Source organism: Dendropsophus ebraccatus, chromosome 4, assembly GCF_027789765.1.
Source record: "Dendropsophus ebraccatus isolate aDenEbr1 chromosome 4, aDenEbr1.pat, whole genome shotgun sequence".
NCBI lineage: Eukaryota > Metazoa > Chordata > Amphibia > Anura > Hylidae > Dendropsophus > Dendropsophus ebraccatus.
In genome coordinates this window covers 128,351,742-128,368,079 of record NC_091457.1, presented here as the reverse complement: position 1 = coordinate 128,368,079, position 16,338 = coordinate 128,351,742, and the positions used below count along the sequence as shown (strand labels likewise).

The following is a 16,338-nucleotide window of genomic DNA, read 5'->3' as shown; positions in this document are numbered from 1 at the left end:
CAGCATGTACCTCCAATCTCATACAGAGGAGTACAGTGCTGTTATCCCACATATTAGTATAGAATCTGCAGACAATCACCCCTAGAAGCAATATTATATGAGGATATGGTGCCCTAAGGACCCATCACACAGTGCCATGCGGAGTGTCTATAGGTCTGTCTGGACTAAGTGTGCTGTTGTATGTTGTTAGTAACAAATCCAGGATATTAGCACATTTTTTTCTCACCTCCATAGTGCCACTGACTATTTGGTTCCCAACAGTAAAGAATTCGGGTGAAAAATCATTGTTTCGTAGATAGAAAGCCACTACAGCGGAGAAGATGCGGACCATAGTCTCATCACTGAAGGCATTTATAGTGCAGATATTAAAGTGACGTAAGAATCGTGGGGTAACTGCATTCCTTCCACCGCCAGGGGGACCCATTGCTGCAACCAGCTGTACATCCACCAGTGAGATTTTGGAGGTGTCCTTCAAGTCATACCTTAAGGTAGTGAACAAGTGTTTTAGTATAAAGTGGGAAAAAATATACAAAATATACAAATAAAAATAATTTGCTGCTAACAATTTTGTAATTACCAATTCCCATGGTCGAAGAACTGCCGCAAGAGCTCTATAGGAGGCTGTGCACCATATTTTTCTAATGCTGGCATGTTCATGTCATCCACAAATATGACACATTTTTTCCCCATCTGAGGGCCGTACACACCTTTGCGTCTCTTATCCAGTCTGTCCATGACAATATTCTAAAATAGGAATGGTAGGGTTAATAAGATGCAAACTATGTAGGCAGATTCAACAGGATTCCTAGTACATTTACACAAAGAAATACAAAGTTTCAGGCTTAGTCCTTAAAGGGGTATTCCACTCAAACATGACTTTTCATATATTGCTGCCCATAGGGAGAGTAACAATTCCTTCCATACTTGTTATTATCTATTCAATCTCCTTCCCCCAGTTCTGAGCTGCTGCTTTCTGCTGAAAACACAAAACTCTGTGTGTGAGCTTTTTTCTCTGTCTCATCCTTCTGAGACGACTGATGTAAACAAGTCTCTGACTGGCCTTATCTGCAACATTGTAGAAATTTTGTAATGCTGGGAGGGTTAATTACAGTGGGTTCATCCGCAACTTGACCTCTGAATAACCATCCCAGCGTTACAAAGAAGCTACAAAGTTACAGATACAGCCTGCCAGGGACTTGTTTACATCATCTGTCTGGAGGGGGAGACAGAGAGAAAAGCTTACACACAGACTTTTATGTTTTCAGCAGAAAGCAGCAGCTGAGAACTGGGGGAAGGAGACTGAATAGTTAATAAAACGTATGGAATGAATTGTACGTCTCACCATGGGCAGCAACATATCAAAAGTGGAATACCCCTTTAAGATACATTTTGCCCATAATATGTGACCGGTCATCTCATTAAGGCAATCTCTTCTGTGGTGAAAGCCTGTCCTGCAATCAGCTGATTGGCATATGAAAGGGGCTGTCTTTATAAGATAAACCCTTCAACATGGTAACTATGGTTTGCCAATGGCTATGTAGAACAACATAACAAATCTAAGTAATGTAGTGAAAGAAGACCAACCTGAGTCTGATTGGCACTGGTCCGAGCGGAAAAGTTGATGAAGAATGGAAAGAATTTGTCTTTGTCCAGATTGTTCATAAGTTTGTCTTTGACATAAACAGATTTACCTGTGCCGGTTGGTCCCACAAATAAGAGCGGTCTGAGAAAAAGCAAAGTAATATTAGGAAAGTAAGCATAATATCATTTTGCTATTTGAAGGGGAACTATCAGCAGATTCTTCCCAGAGAACCTGCTGATATGCCACAGTAACTGTGTCCCTAAGAAGTACATCGATGCTAATGACATGCCTCTGCTCCCCCCGCATTATTTAGAAAATCACTCATTGCTCTTATGCAAATAAATGCTTTAAAGCATTTAGGGCGTTCCCTCCGACCCTGAGCACCGCCGCGTCACGCCTAGCCCACCCCCTCCCCTCCCGCCCGCTATGCATATTCATAACTGCATAGTGGGCTCTATGTATGCGCCAGCACAAGGAAGAAGTCCCGATGAAGACAGCCTGCTCCCCGCGCATGCGCAATTCCTCCAGGCCGCTGCCGATCCTCCCGGAGGTCACTCAAGACGTGAGTATATGTCTATGTTTGTCTGTGAATGTGTGTGATTGAAGTGATTGGTGTGGATGATGGGAGTGTGCATGATGTGGATGATGGGAGTGTGCATGATGTGCATGATGGGAGTGTGGATGATGGGAGTGAGCATTGTGTGCATGATGGGTCCACACAATGCTCCCTCCCATCATCCACACTCCCATCATGCACACTCCCATCATGCACAGGTTAGACAGTGCTCCAGACAGAAGATTACACTGCTAACAGCACAGAAACAGCATCAAGGAGGAAGGTAAGAGTCATCCCGCCCTCCTTGGTGCCCCGTGAGCAACAGGTTAGATTTGTCTAACCTCCTGAAACTTCCTCTTTAGGCTATGCACACATTTTGTAAGACCCTGGGCGCTCCGTGACCTGGTAACGGAACGGCCGGTGTCTGAGAAGATCATCCTGGCCCATACTGCAGTACTGGCCGTAAGGTCTTTAGTGCCGCTGAATTCTGATGCATCTGAATTACACTGAATTCCCCACTGCTCCCAATGGAGCATGCGTCCGAAGCTGCACGCTCCATTGTGAGCACTGACAGAGCTCTGAGCTGGCGTAGGTTTCAAAATTTTCAATGTGCCTCTACATAAATCCTCTGAGCTCCGGAGCTGCGGGGACATTTGTAAGCCCGGCGTAAAAAAACGCCGGACTTAAAGGGGTACTCCAGCGAGGGGGCACTTTTTTGCTGGGACCGGGGAGGAGGTGGCTGAGGCAAAAGACGTCCGCTTTCGGGTGTCTGACGCGGGCCCGAGGCACCCGGAAGCGGCCGGGCCCCGGAGCGCCGCCCCGGTCCCAGCGAAAAAGTGCCCCCCCGCTGGAGTACCCCTTTAATAAATGTCCCCCTATGTGTTTACACTCCAGCCGGGATTCCATTGAATGAAGCACTACGTAAACTAGGTAGTAATCACTGCCGTTGTTGCAAATCGGCAACAACGGCCGTGATTATTATGTAGCTTACATTGTGTGAACATAACCTTAAGAAGTAAGAGGGCTTTTATGCTCTTACATGGTGCAGTTTTGGTCAGGTTTTGTAATGCAGTTTTCAAGTCAAATTCCAATGTGAATTAGATAATATAAAGAACAGATGCTCTCTATACTTTTTATTCCTCTTGGTTTGTAAAGTCTTGGATGAGTTGAGGCATGTATTGAATTGGCTGCACTGCATGTGTTCCTGATGCTGCACTGTGTAAGAGCAACCAAATACTAATACTATTTCCTATAACACAAGGGTCAGTTCATCTTTTAGCATTTGTACCCATAAAAAGCTACTTACTTGGTGTATTTGATACACATATCCATGAGGAAGGTGTATCTGACAGTATCCATAGTTGGTACAATGATATCTTGGATTTTGGTGTTTTTGTCCCATGTGGTTGTGCCTTTGATAAATTCATTCCAGTGAACCCAGCGTCCCCTGCCTTTAAGCTTGAAAGAATAAATCATAGTTAAAAAGCAACTGAGGTTTAATATTCAAGTCCTCTCCATCATGAGTGTGAGCCCAGTAGTCCTGGTTATTCATGAGAAGAAGAAAACTCCGCCCACCAGCTGCTGATTAGCAGTTATCTATACATGCTATCTATAGGCAGTCAACTGTCCATCAGCAGCTGGAGGGCAGGGGAGGGGTGTGGCAAGAATCCAATTCTCCTGCATATTAGGAGAATGGCTAAGAATAATGATATAAGTAATACACTAATCTGTTAAGCATTTATATTACTAGTTTATGCTGCCCTCATTTAAGGTGGCATAAACCTAATGACAGATTCCCTTTAACTCCTTACACTTTGTGGGCCAGGTGCTCCACACCTGACTCATGGAGTGTAGCACCCCCAGATTTACTGCAAATTTAGGAGCGGGTTTGCTACAAATTTATTGGGTAGTTATCTGCGGCTGATTTCACACAGCTAAACCTCAGGTGTATGTAGTTTAAAACTTTCAGGCCCAGAACAATGACTCAATGATCAAAATTATTCAGCTTCCAGTATGAATTGTAGCTCATTGGTATTTCTAGGAAAAAACTTTACCTCATACATATAGTCATAGACCAAGCCTTTTTCATCAAATGGACATTCCCATTTCCCTATGGATGCTGGTAAAGGGTTCTGTTCATTTTTTCCAGACACAATTTCTTTTAAAAAGGCATCAAACTTGACTCGGCTGTCAGTGTCACAGCAACCACCAATGGACCAAACCAGAGAGAAGGCAAAGCAGGCCTGGTGGGAAAAATAAGAATATAAGATACAAATCTATATGCAAAGTCTTTAGCAACATAAACGGCCATGGCTCAGGCCCCAGGCAGAGCAATCATACAATGTTTAGCATAGCTGACCTGTAGAGATGAGCGAACCGGGTTCGGGTTCAAGTCCATCCGAATCTGAACATTTGGCATTTGATTAGTGGCCCCTGCTGAACTTGGATAAAGCTCTAAGGTTGTCTGGAAAACATGAATACAGCCAATGACTATATCCATGTTTTTCACATAGCCTTAGGGCTTTATCCAACTTCAGCAGCCACCGCTAATCAAATGCCGAAAATTCGTGTTCGGATGGACTCGAGAATGCTCCAGGTTCGCTCATCTCTACTGACCTGTAGTACTGTGGGCATGGAAGCATATTTTTAATGTTTACTCTGGATGACATTGACATAGGTTTCTTATGGTTTCTATCACAATCTATAAACCTAATGATAGGAGGTTGCGGTTCTTAGGGCAAGTGCTCTCCTAAGGGAAAGGCTGAGATGGAACTAAGGACATAGGGGCTTCATTTTTGCTTAACTGTTTAGAGCACTGGATGGCTACATGTAAGGTGGAATACCACCAATGCCATACTATTGGAAGCGGCTGAAACTGGATTCAGCTACTAGGTGACCCACTCGTGGACACTCACCATGATCCAGATACGAATGCTCTTGTTAGTTGGATCTTCTCTTACCACGTCAAAAAGCAGCATTTCCAATAATCTTGTAAGTGATACTACCACATTACCATTGTTGGTTGCTACTAGCTCCTGTAAGGGAAGACATTGTGTTATAGAGTTCTATCAGATAAATCTTACTATAAATTAGTTCAGATGGCAAGCACTGCATGCACTTAATTTTTTTTTATGACTTATATTTTATTTGAAATTTCAAGGTTAACAATCTTTTGCAATCACATTGAGAAAAGGAAAAAGAAGGCCATAAGGCCTCATGTGTTTTTAAAGCATAAAACATAAAACAGAGCCCTTCATTTTTTTTTTTATCAGGCGCAGCTTTGTACTATGATGGCTGGACCAGGCAGGTCAGGCTAGGCCAGGTCATTCACTTGAATAGAAGGAAGTTGCAATGATGTGTATGCCAGGCCCAGTTACAGTCAAGGCAAAAATCTGGCAAACAATAAAGGGAATGCACCATGGCTTCTTTTGTCATCAGTGGTGTTTCCCAGAGTCAGGCCCAGACCGTTCTGCTATTGATAGCCTATATAGATAACCCTTTAAGTCCCTACAGATCTGCTTTTAAATAAAAGCTTACTAAATAAAATAAATACAGATCTGCTTCATCATGTTTGAATAGTAAACCATTTATTTAACATACGTGATGAAGGAATGTCCCTTGTGAAATGCACTGGAAGCTTTACAACATCATGCAATACATCTATGGAGATCAGCAATGGAAACCTGTGTGGCTCACCTTGCACTGTTTCCTGAGGAATCTGAGTGAAGGTTGGATAAGCCACTTGAAGAGTTCCTCTAGAAGAGTAAGGTGTTCTTTAGTCTTTAGTGCATCGGGAAGAGTGCTGAGCCAAGACTTCACTAGCGGAGCCCAGCCCAGTTGTTGGGGTTCCAGATAAATCATTCCGCAACGGCTTACAGTGGCAGGCTAGAAAAATGGGGAAATGTGCTCAGAAGGATAAAATAGGAAGCGTGCCTATTTACTGAATCAAACGAGGAAAAAGCAGACACTATAAAGTAGTTTTTAAGTAGTTTTTTTCACTATGCAGGGGCAGCTGTCACCACTTGTGTCAGGGGGTTGAACCTTCAATAATCAGCTGCAACAGACCGCATGTGAAGAACATTGTCTGTGGTGCTACAGCCTCTTTACATAGTGATTCAAAGGGGTATTCCACTCAAACATAACTTTTCATATGTTGCTGTCCATGGTGAGACTAACAATTCATTACATGCTTGTAATTATTTATCCAGGTTCCTTCCTTCAGTCCACAGACACAAAAAACTGTGTGTGAGCTGTTCTCTCCATCTCCCCCTCCTTACCCCTTCCTTCTGAGATGCTCATGTAAACAAGTCCCTATCTGCAACTTTGTGGCAACTTTGTAATACTGGGAGGATTAATCACAGTAAGTTCTAAAATGAGTATGGTACGGTTAAAAAGATGCAAAGTATGTAGGCAGATTCAGCAGGTTTCCTGGTATAGTTACATAAAGAAATACAAAGTTTCAGGCTTAGTCCTTAAAGAGGTATTCCACTCGAACATAACTTTTCATATATTGCTGCCCATGGGTAGAGTTACAATTCCTTCCATACTTTAAAAAAAAAAATCTGTTCATCAGCAACCTGACCTCAGATTAACGCTCCCAGCATCACAAAGAAGCTGCAAAGTTGTAGATACAGCCAGCCAGGGACTTGTTTACATCAGCCATCTCAGAAGGCAAGGGGGATGAGAGGGAAACAGAGAAAAAAGCTCACACACACTTTTTTGTGTCTTCAGCAGAAAGCAACAGAACTGGGGGAATGAGACTGAATAGATAATAATAATAGAATAATAGAATGAATTGTAAGTCTCACCATGGGAAGCAACATAAGAAAAGTCACGTTTGTGCGAAATACTTCTTTAAGTTAGGTTTACACAGCAATTTAGACCTCAAATAAATTTCTTGTGACTGATGGGTCACTGTTGTGGCATCTTATGGCTTGGAACGTAAGCCCATTCTCTTATCTAAGCTGTGATACAACATAATCAATGCAGCGCAACATGGTGGGTGACTTTTTAGTTGTGCAACCAATGTCATGGCCAAAATCACCAAGTAGCCCTAAGGGCCCTATTACCTAGGCCCATACTTGGTAGAGTGCGCCTAGGAATTTTAATGATAATCTGCCTGTGTAAAAGAGCCAGCAATCAGCTTACAAACATCCAAAAGCTCATTTGTTGGCTGAAGAAATATGCATTTAAATGGCTGCATAAATGATCCAGCAATCACCCACGATTACTGCACCCTATGAAGGCTGATCTCGCTGTTTTCTGCCTCCCATTAGGTAATATAAAAGGGTCTCTAAGTCATTCTTAATCAGTGTTTCCTTCATGTGGTATATAAGTGGATGGCAAACTCTCTTATAGGATAATTGTACACATACCGATGCCTGGGAAAGGTCCATTGCTTCAAAAATGAGACTCATCTGAGGTGACATCTGAATGATCTCCCCGCTCATCAAGCACAGCTGAAAAAAGAAGTGCACAAACACAATTTAGAAAAAGGGACATTTCCCCTACAGTGTGTGTCTATTGTATCAGGAGCATATATGTGCAGTGCTCTGGAATCAAGGACGCTTTAAAAATAAATAATAACATGACCAGTAATTTACTCAGCGCTAATTGTAAGATTTAACTAAGGAGACACAATCTTATTTATCTATATAAATTTCCATAACAGTGTAAAGATATATGAAATGATCCTACAATACAATGGGTTATTACCATCACAACATTTACGTAATGTCCACGGGATATGCCATAAATGTCGAATACTTGAGGCTCCATTTGTCTTTAGGTAGATGAGATTACAAAAACAGCCAAATAAGTTGTTCTATGCTGTTTCCACAACATATGAAAACAATGAGGGACACTTATCAAGACTGGCGTACTCGTACGCCAACCTTAAAGGGGTTATCCAGCGCTACAAAAACATGGCTTCTTTTCCCCCCTCTCTTGTCTCCAGGTCAAGTGTGGTTTGCAATTAAGCTCCATTTACTTCAATGGAACTGAGTTCCAAACACCACCCAATCTGGAGACAAGAGAGGAGAAAAAGTGGTCCTGTTTTTGTAGCGCTGGATAACCCCTTTAAATAAAGTCCCGAACCCTTTTCCTCAGCCAGATTTACTAAGAGACGTACACCTATTAGTAAAGCCGTCCGGACCTGCACCTGCCACAGGCATTGTGGAACAAGTCTACACCTGCTCGGGAGCAGGTGTAAATTTGTTTCATGATTTACACTTGTGAGCGGGCATAAATCCTGATAAATCAGGCACAAGAGGAGGCGAGGCCTCCTCCTGCCTTGCCGCACCCCCCCTACCTGCCCATCAGGCGAGCGGGGGATATGACTGGCGAAAAGGGGTGAATCTGCCTCTTTTCCGTGGGATACGCAAGGGGCACTCATTGATAAATGTGCCCCAATGTAGCACTGTGAGCTATGTCGTTTCTATAAATCAAGAGGTAAAACCCACTTCTATCTGATAGCTATATATCATAAATGTCATGGTGGGAATAGCCTCAATGCTATTATGTAACACAATGCTTTAATTGTTAACAATAACATCTAAGTGGCTATCAAATAAAGTAAAAATCTTAATCTTTAATAATTCAGATGCATAAAAGAGAATATATTTTTTTTGTATTTTTTTTTTTTTGGCTATAGCTACTTTTAAGTAAAACCAGAATTTCTTACACAACACAGAGTTCTGAACAGGCTTCCACCCAGTGAAATACAGATTTACCTTTTTATTGTCATCTAATACTGTGTTCATACTTTCAATCCATAAAGTATCAATAGGTCCATCAAAAATAACCCATTTTCTTTCTGGGGTCTCAGACAATGCAAACTCACGGAAGGTATTGGCAACAATCCCATCAGTCCACTGCAAAGAAAGAAAAACATCAACAGAACTGCAGTGATATAATAACAGCATCATTGAGATAAACAGATAAGTAATACAGAAGCTGTACAGTATGGGGGTCACAACCTGCAGCTTGGGGATAACATACACCCTATGAAATGGTTCTGTGCAGCCCCTAACCATTAGGACACATACTCGACTGTGTCCAGGTGGCTCAGAGACAGATGGCATCTCTGTTCTTTCTTACCTGTACTGGCTATATCTGTAGTGGATGCTACATAAGAAGAGGAGTGATCATTTATTACAGGATACCAGGTAGAAAACACTGGGATAAGATAGTAGACAATGTCCATATGTACTAATAGATGAGAATGTCTCACCCCTATGTATATTAAATGTGATACAATAAACTGTATGATCATAGACATACCTCATGTGAGACGGGATCAAACTGACCAAAGAGCTGACCCATGGTGATAGCTTTAGGATTTACTGTCCTGTAAATAACCTTTTCTTCTTCACATCCTCGCTCATTCATAAGGGATAGTGTATCAGCGAGAACATGGAGGACCTTTGTTTTCCCAGAGAACGGCTCTCCGACTAACATGAAACTGTACAAGACAAACACATTACATGTCATACTAGTCTATGTAATATATCGTATTACAACAGGTCAACTATTAACTTATAGACTACAGACACTTTTGCAATGATTTCTTTATTGCTCATTTGTTTCCCAAATGCAAAATGGAGCAACGATCTTAATAATTTATTTGCTACTCAGGGAAAGAGAATATAGATCCCTCTGATGGACTTTCTACTCTCTTGGTGTTAGAAATAGCAACAGGGAGGGGGAGCAGGTTACACAGCACCTAAGATAGTGGAGGTGGAGAAACCCTGGAGGACAGCTCCAACAGGCTGTAGATAGAGAAGAAAGCAGATATAAGGCAGGCAGCTGTAGAAGCAAGACTATGCCACATGAACTATGAAGTAAAATGTTACTTTTTATGCATTATATTAAGTACAAAACAATCAAAAAATGCAGTTAAAGATGTCTATAACACATGATTACAAACATTATTGTGATATTGCATTATTGTGATAATACATAAACTGATGGGGAAACCTGCAAACTTTTCAAGTTGTCCGCTGTATCAAGTATAAACAGTGAGGAGTAAATGACGCCTTACCCGTGTCTCACAATCATCATTTCATATGTCTGTATCATTTTCTCCAGGAAGACCTTCTCGGGCTGGATGTTGTGCTTGGCACAACACTCATGGGCACATTCCAGTAAATCCTATGTATATACAACACAGCACAATTTTCTTTCAGTAGGATTTCTAACTCAATATAGTCAGCCCAAGCTACTCCCCACAAAAGACATATATAATATACATAAGTATAAACATATACATATATATAAGACATTCATATATACCTTATAGTCTGCTTCTGGAAGCTGAATGCCAGGAAAGAGGTCACTGGTTATCCCATTAAACAGAGGGATATCATGAGACAAAAATTTGGGCTCGTTTACATCCTTAATCGACCGCAAGAGCTAAAGAGTGAGAGAAAAATGTAATGGTAGAATATGACGTATATAACATAGTACAACACTACAATACAATAGTATCAAGAACATCTTTAAAGAGGAAGGCTCTTTTAGTATTTAATATTCCCATCTTAGCTTGTTATGTCCTCAGGATTGAGGATAATAAGCTGATTCCAGAAACGTTTGGGATGAACAGACTGCGGCTGCGGTGAGCACTCCATTTATTGTGGGGGGGATGTTATCTCCATTTTCAGGACTGGTCAAGGTCCCAGTGGCAGGACCCCCAGCCATCAGCTTAATATCCCTTATGCTATGGCATGCCCATTAACTTATATAATTATATCATAGTTTACAATACTTTGGAAGTCTACATATTAAATCCATCTTGGTATCTCAAACTGGAAAGGGTAAAGCACTCATACATCAAAAAACACTTCAGAACTTACAAGAATGTCTTCATTCTCATCAGGAAATTTCAGCTTCAGATTCCCAGCAGCTACCAGCACAGCTTTTACTGCGCGCATCCCATAATCATAATGGAACTGAGATGAGAGCTGCTCGGAGCACAGCCGGTAAGTCATTACAATCTTCACCGAGAGAGGCTTAGCATGCAGAAAGCCATACGAGTAAAGGGAGATCTCAGCAATCAGGGCATAGTTGGGAACCATCATGGCAACAGTACGAAAAAGAACCTGAAATGTACAAACCAGATGAGACGATCAATTAATTAAGCCTAACTTAATGCCAGCCTGGCCATCAGCAAATCCTGGTGGGATGGATGAGGTTGTGACAATACATTAATTTGCACAGTATGTATCACCCAGCGACCATTCAGATGACTGGCTGTCCATGGATGGGCTAAGAGTAGAAGCCACTCTCTCTGGCTCATAAGAAATGTAACATCTCTCTTCTCTGGCTCATATGGAGGTCATAAGCAGAGGACACTCTGTATGCATCCATATGCACATGACCCACATTCCTATGAAGGCGATGGAAAGAGCCGAGTAGAGCGTTCTTCCGACGCACTCGGCTCTTACTGTTGCTCTATAAGAATGCCATATCATGCCATATATGTCACATGCCATACCCGCTGCTCTATTCATAATTAGAGATGAGCGAACCGGGTTCGGGTTCGAGTCCATCCGAACCCGAACGATCGGCATTTGATTAGCGGGGGCTGCTGAAGTTGGATAAAGCTCTAAGGTTGTCTGGAAAACATGGATACAGCCAATGACTATATCCATGTTTTCCACATAGCCTTAGGGCTTTATCCAACTTCGACAGCCACCGCTAATCAAATGCCGAAAGTTCGGGTTCGAATGGACTCAAGCATGCTCGAGGTTCGCTCATCTCTATTCATAATACAGAAGTTGGGGCCTGATACTGAGACTTGCAGGGGGTACTGAGGGTAGACCCCTGTGATCTCCTACTTTTCTCCTATCCTGTCGATAGGAGAAAAATTTATTTTTCCTGGAATACCCTTTTAAATCTTATGTTAATTATGTTATCTTACATTTTATTAAAGGGGTTTTCCAGGAAAACATATTGATGCCCGACACACCTGGCAATGAGCTGTGCTGCACCTGAACTACACAGTGAACAGGGCCGAAAGCAGCTGTCCCCATTCACTGTATAATGGTAGTGACAGGTAACTGCAGCTCAGCCAATGTTTAAGTGAACGACAGCTGAGCTGCAGTAACTATCTGTCTGCAACAGTTTTGACGGGGATGCATAACCTAGGCTGATGACATACATACATTAGTATAAAAGCAGCTGAAACAACAAGTTTAGCCCAGGGACTGTTTTACCTTGAGGTTGTCTGGCAGCTCAGAACGTCCTGCATAGCCAGGATTCATAGTAATGGCTACAAAGCAATTTGGATTAAGCTTCAGTTCTGTTCCTTCAAAGTTGAAGATGTCCATCTTTGTCTGAATGGCTCTCTGGATGCAGAGAATCTGCTGAGCCACGACGGACAACACCTCCAGCTCAATACGATTGAACTCGTCAAAACACGCCCAGGCTCCTGATGACGCAAGTCCTTTAAAAAACTAAAAACATGGATTGATAACCTGCACTTAAACATGCATTGTGATCAGCAATACTGGAAAACCTATAACCGTATCTATACCTTTGACATTGCTATGTAGTCCAAGCCATCTGAGCAGTTGAAGACCACACACTGCACAGCCAGGGCCTTGGCCAGATCTTTGGTAGTTTCCGTTTTTCCTGTACCAGCTGGACCTTCTGGAGCTCCACCCAGATTTAGGTAAAAAGCACCAATCTACCAGAAAATATAAAGAGAACATGAGAGAGTATGAAAAGAAAAGGATACATATGTGTCATAAATTCCATACTGTCTGTGAATATGTTTTTTTGGCATTGATGACTTATTGATTGAGGGTTATATAGCAAATCTGACCCCTGATATCATACCAGAGTCCGATAACATCTGTCAGTAAGAGGAGTGATGACCAGGCGTGGAGAGTTCCCCAGATACTCATAGGCGTACTTCACATTGCAGTTAATGATTCGCACTCTTGCGTTCTCATTCTCCCAGTAATAGCGCAGTTGGGCAAGCCACTGGAAGTCTGTCTCATTGGAAACTCCTGAGGGATACAATAAAACATATTCAATTTCCATATAGTAAAGAGTCTCTGACATTTTGTGTAGTAAAGGCAAATACACATATATTATTAGATACAGATAGTACTGAAAACATGTATAAAAGCACATATTTTGCACAAACCTGTTTCTATCATTTCCATCACCACATCACGAGCATGTACATCTATGGTGACAAGAGCGCCTAATGTGATACGCGTCTGCTTGGACAATTTGCCTCGTACAAGCTCAACAATATCATTTAGTTGATGCTGCAGCTTCTCATAGTAGTTTTTAAGGCCCTAGAGAAAGGTTTAAACAGTTAAACTATTCACAGAAACCAACACAAATCAAACAAACGTATTATGTGCACGCTTCTAAATCAGGGATTAACATTAAAAATCATAGGGACCTATCCCCAACCAAGAATTTCAAACTATATGTTACATTTTACTAAAGCTAATGTTCAAAGTCCTTTTGTAACCTATCTTTTCCGGAGTTGGAGGTCTGGTATTCACACAAAGACCTCCCTATAATTATCACGTTACAAGACGACGGTTCAGTGCGGCATCCACCGTGAAACGCTCAATGCATATGAAATTATTTTATACAGATGCTTTAGGAGCTGCGAAAATAGTAACAGAGTGACTTCCTATTTGTAGCAGACTTAAGCGTTACAGTCATTAAAAAAACTTTTGACATGGAATATCAACATCATCGTAATCTTCAAAACCTTTATTGTGCATTCAAGCGTATACAACATTTCGACTCACCATGAGTCTTTGTCAGTCATAATCTAGTTCTCATTCCCACTCTTTGGGATTGTGGGTTCTCCAGCGTGCATTCAGTCCTGCCTACAAAGGGATCCATCCACTGGTGCTGTAGGACTTCATCTCCTTTGCAGTTAAATGTCTTGCACAAATGTCAAAAGTTTGGATCACTGGAGGTCTCAGTGCTAAGACCTACTCTGATCTCTAGATAAAGTCGAGAGAAGCTCAAAGCTGTGTGCTTCACGCTCGTGTTTGGCGCTCAAATTATTACAATGCAAGAGTCGGGCTCCACAGGCTTATAATGGAATGGAGATGGAGTGAGCACCAAAGCAGAATGTAATGCCCACAGCTATGAGCTTCTCTCAACTATATTTAGAGATTAAAGGGGGGTCTCAGAACTCACTGTGCCAAAGTGCAACCACAACCTCAGGAAAACCCCTGGGTACGACTGTCAGGAAGCACTAGAAGCATGTCAGCACCAGCTCCCCTCCCACCATGACCCCATGGCAGTCATGTAGTCTAAGAAAGGTATACCATGTGTATGATATGTTAGTGAAGTGAACTAGATTCGTAAAGGAACATTAGATAGTACCTCTGGGCCACTGCCAATAGCTTCATGCACCTCACTTGTCCAGAACATCTGAGAGACACAAAGCACAACCTGTCCAGGCCATTCTCTAACCCAGTCTTTTCTTGCAGTCTCAGGGTATGCCTATTAAAAAGGATAAAATCATACTAGCAAAAAGCATTCACGATAGAGACAACATGATAAATTTCAACTAAGACTTTACATATCCATCTTCCATGGCTGCCATACAATCAGTCATCCTATACACACAATGAATTAGCCCTGATGAACATTTATTTTACTGCACATTGCTCTTCAGGGGAATCCATACCATTCGTGACCGGGCGATAACATCATGCACGCTCCTCAACATAACATCTTCCACTTGGATGAGCCACTTCTCCACCGCTCCTCGTGCCTCAGAGGTGGAAATACTCTGGATGAATTCTACTCTTTCCCCTTCTGTACTATACATGGCTTTGATATCCAGATTGGGAAGAAACTCCAACTTTGCTATCCCTTCAAAACACTTCTTTAGATGCGGCTGGACTCGGAGCGGATCTTTTGTCTCAGAGAGAATCTCTAGCATTTCATCGTTGGACAAGAAGAAAAAGCTATAAAAGTTTAAAAAAACAAACAATTGTCATTAGAGCATTGGGTTACATTCAATTAGAGGCATACTAATATCCATTTGTATATATGAGAACCTAGAACAGCAACTCATGCTGTTAAATATTCAGACATGTTTACTAATAAAAAAAATAGTAAGACTTAGGCCTCATTCACATGTTCAGTAATTTTTCAAAACTGTATATAATGCTCGCAATCTTCATCACAATCCGCAAAAAACGTCCACAAAAAATGCAGATCCAGTAGACTTCTATTGGCTAATCTGTTCCGCAATTACGGCCCATTCTAGGACATGTCCCATTTGTTTGCAGTGAACAGCTCAATAGAAATCAATTGGAAATCCACAATTATGGAACAAATTTACGGAATGTGTGAATATTGCCTAAGCAATAGTGTTTAGGTCCAGTGGCTTCATTCAACCCTGCAAATACTATACCGTGGGAAAAAGAGCCTCTTCTTCTCCAGATAAGCATTTAGACCTTTCATGATTTTATCCAGAAGCACGTTGCTGTCCTGAAGCTTTTCCAGAAGTCCAGTCAGAGAAGTTGCATTTAGAACCTAAACACAGTAGACAATGCATACGTTTATAACATAATCACAAAAGTACACGGCCATCATGTTTAACACCAGTAACTTAAATAGAAAAATGTGGCACCCCATTTGGATAGAAAATGAGAGGTACAAAACGCTAGGACCTTGGCTATATAGAACCAAGTAAACTGCAATTGATATCTATGACACTTATATTTCTACATTTGGAGGCTTTATATTCTCTAGACCAGGGTTAGGGAACTTTGGCTCTCCAGCTAAAGCTTTGACTATCCAGGTATGATGGGAATTGTAGTTTTGCAACAGCTGAAGAGCCAGGGCTCCCAACACCTGCACTAGACCATCAGATGGTTCTACATTTTGGTGCTCTAGACCATCAGATGGTTCCACATGGACCGCCAGATGATAATTGGGAGTTCTTGTATCATTCACTTTGTGTCTTCAAAGCAGCTTATTACCTTTGGGTCCTTGACACAATGTTTCATGATCTCTCTCCAGTTTCTATCCACAGTCTGGAATAACCTTCCTTCTTCAGGCATCTGCTGCATGATGTCCTCTGAAGAGAATATAGGGTCTAGATATAGCCATTGAGCCTGTACTTTCAGCCATTCATCAATGGTTTCTTGGATCCGTATAAGGCGTTCCTCCCATTGCTGAAGAAAATATGTAAATTATA

General features: G+C 41.7%; 1 protein-coding gene across 1 annotated transcript in view; it reads right to left on the bottom strand.

Annotated features, from left to right (window-relative positions):
- Positions 1-16,338, bottom strand: part of DNAH12 (dynein axonemal heavy chain 12) — a 65,073-nt gene that overhangs the window by 27,663 nt on the left and 21,072 nt on the right. Inside the window, exons 20-40 of the mRNA XM_069966996.1 lie at positions 16,121-16,315; positions 15,550-15,671; positions 14,815-15,097; positions 14,508-14,627; positions 13,291-13,447; positions 12,978-13,150; positions 12,673-12,825; positions 12,353-12,592; positions 10,991-11,236; positions 10,431-10,550; positions 10,180-10,289; positions 9,420-9,600; positions 8,870-9,010; positions 7,514-7,597; positions 5,835-6,023; positions 5,054-5,173; positions 4,193-4,381; positions 3,445-3,596; positions 1,585-1,723; positions 578-744; positions 227-482 (exon numbers count right to left, since the gene is read on the bottom strand). Of these exons, the coding sequence (XP_069823097.1) occupies positions 227-482; positions 578-744; positions 1,585-1,723; positions 3,445-3,596; positions 4,193-4,381; positions 5,054-5,173; positions 5,835-6,023; positions 7,514-7,597; positions 8,870-9,010; positions 9,420-9,600; positions 10,180-10,289; positions 10,431-10,550; positions 10,991-11,236; positions 12,353-12,592; positions 12,673-12,825; positions 12,978-13,150; positions 13,291-13,447; positions 14,508-14,627; positions 14,815-15,097; positions 15,550-15,671; positions 16,121-16,315 (3,537 nt within the window). The remainder of the gene's footprint in view (positions 1-226; positions 483-577; positions 745-1,584; positions 1,724-3,444; positions 3,597-4,192; positions 4,382-5,053; positions 5,174-5,834; positions 6,024-7,513; positions 7,598-8,869; positions 9,011-9,419; positions 9,601-10,179; positions 10,290-10,430; positions 10,551-10,990; positions 11,237-12,352; positions 12,593-12,672; positions 12,826-12,977; positions 13,151-13,290; positions 13,448-14,507; positions 14,628-14,814; positions 15,098-15,549; positions 15,672-16,120; positions 16,316-16,338) is intronic.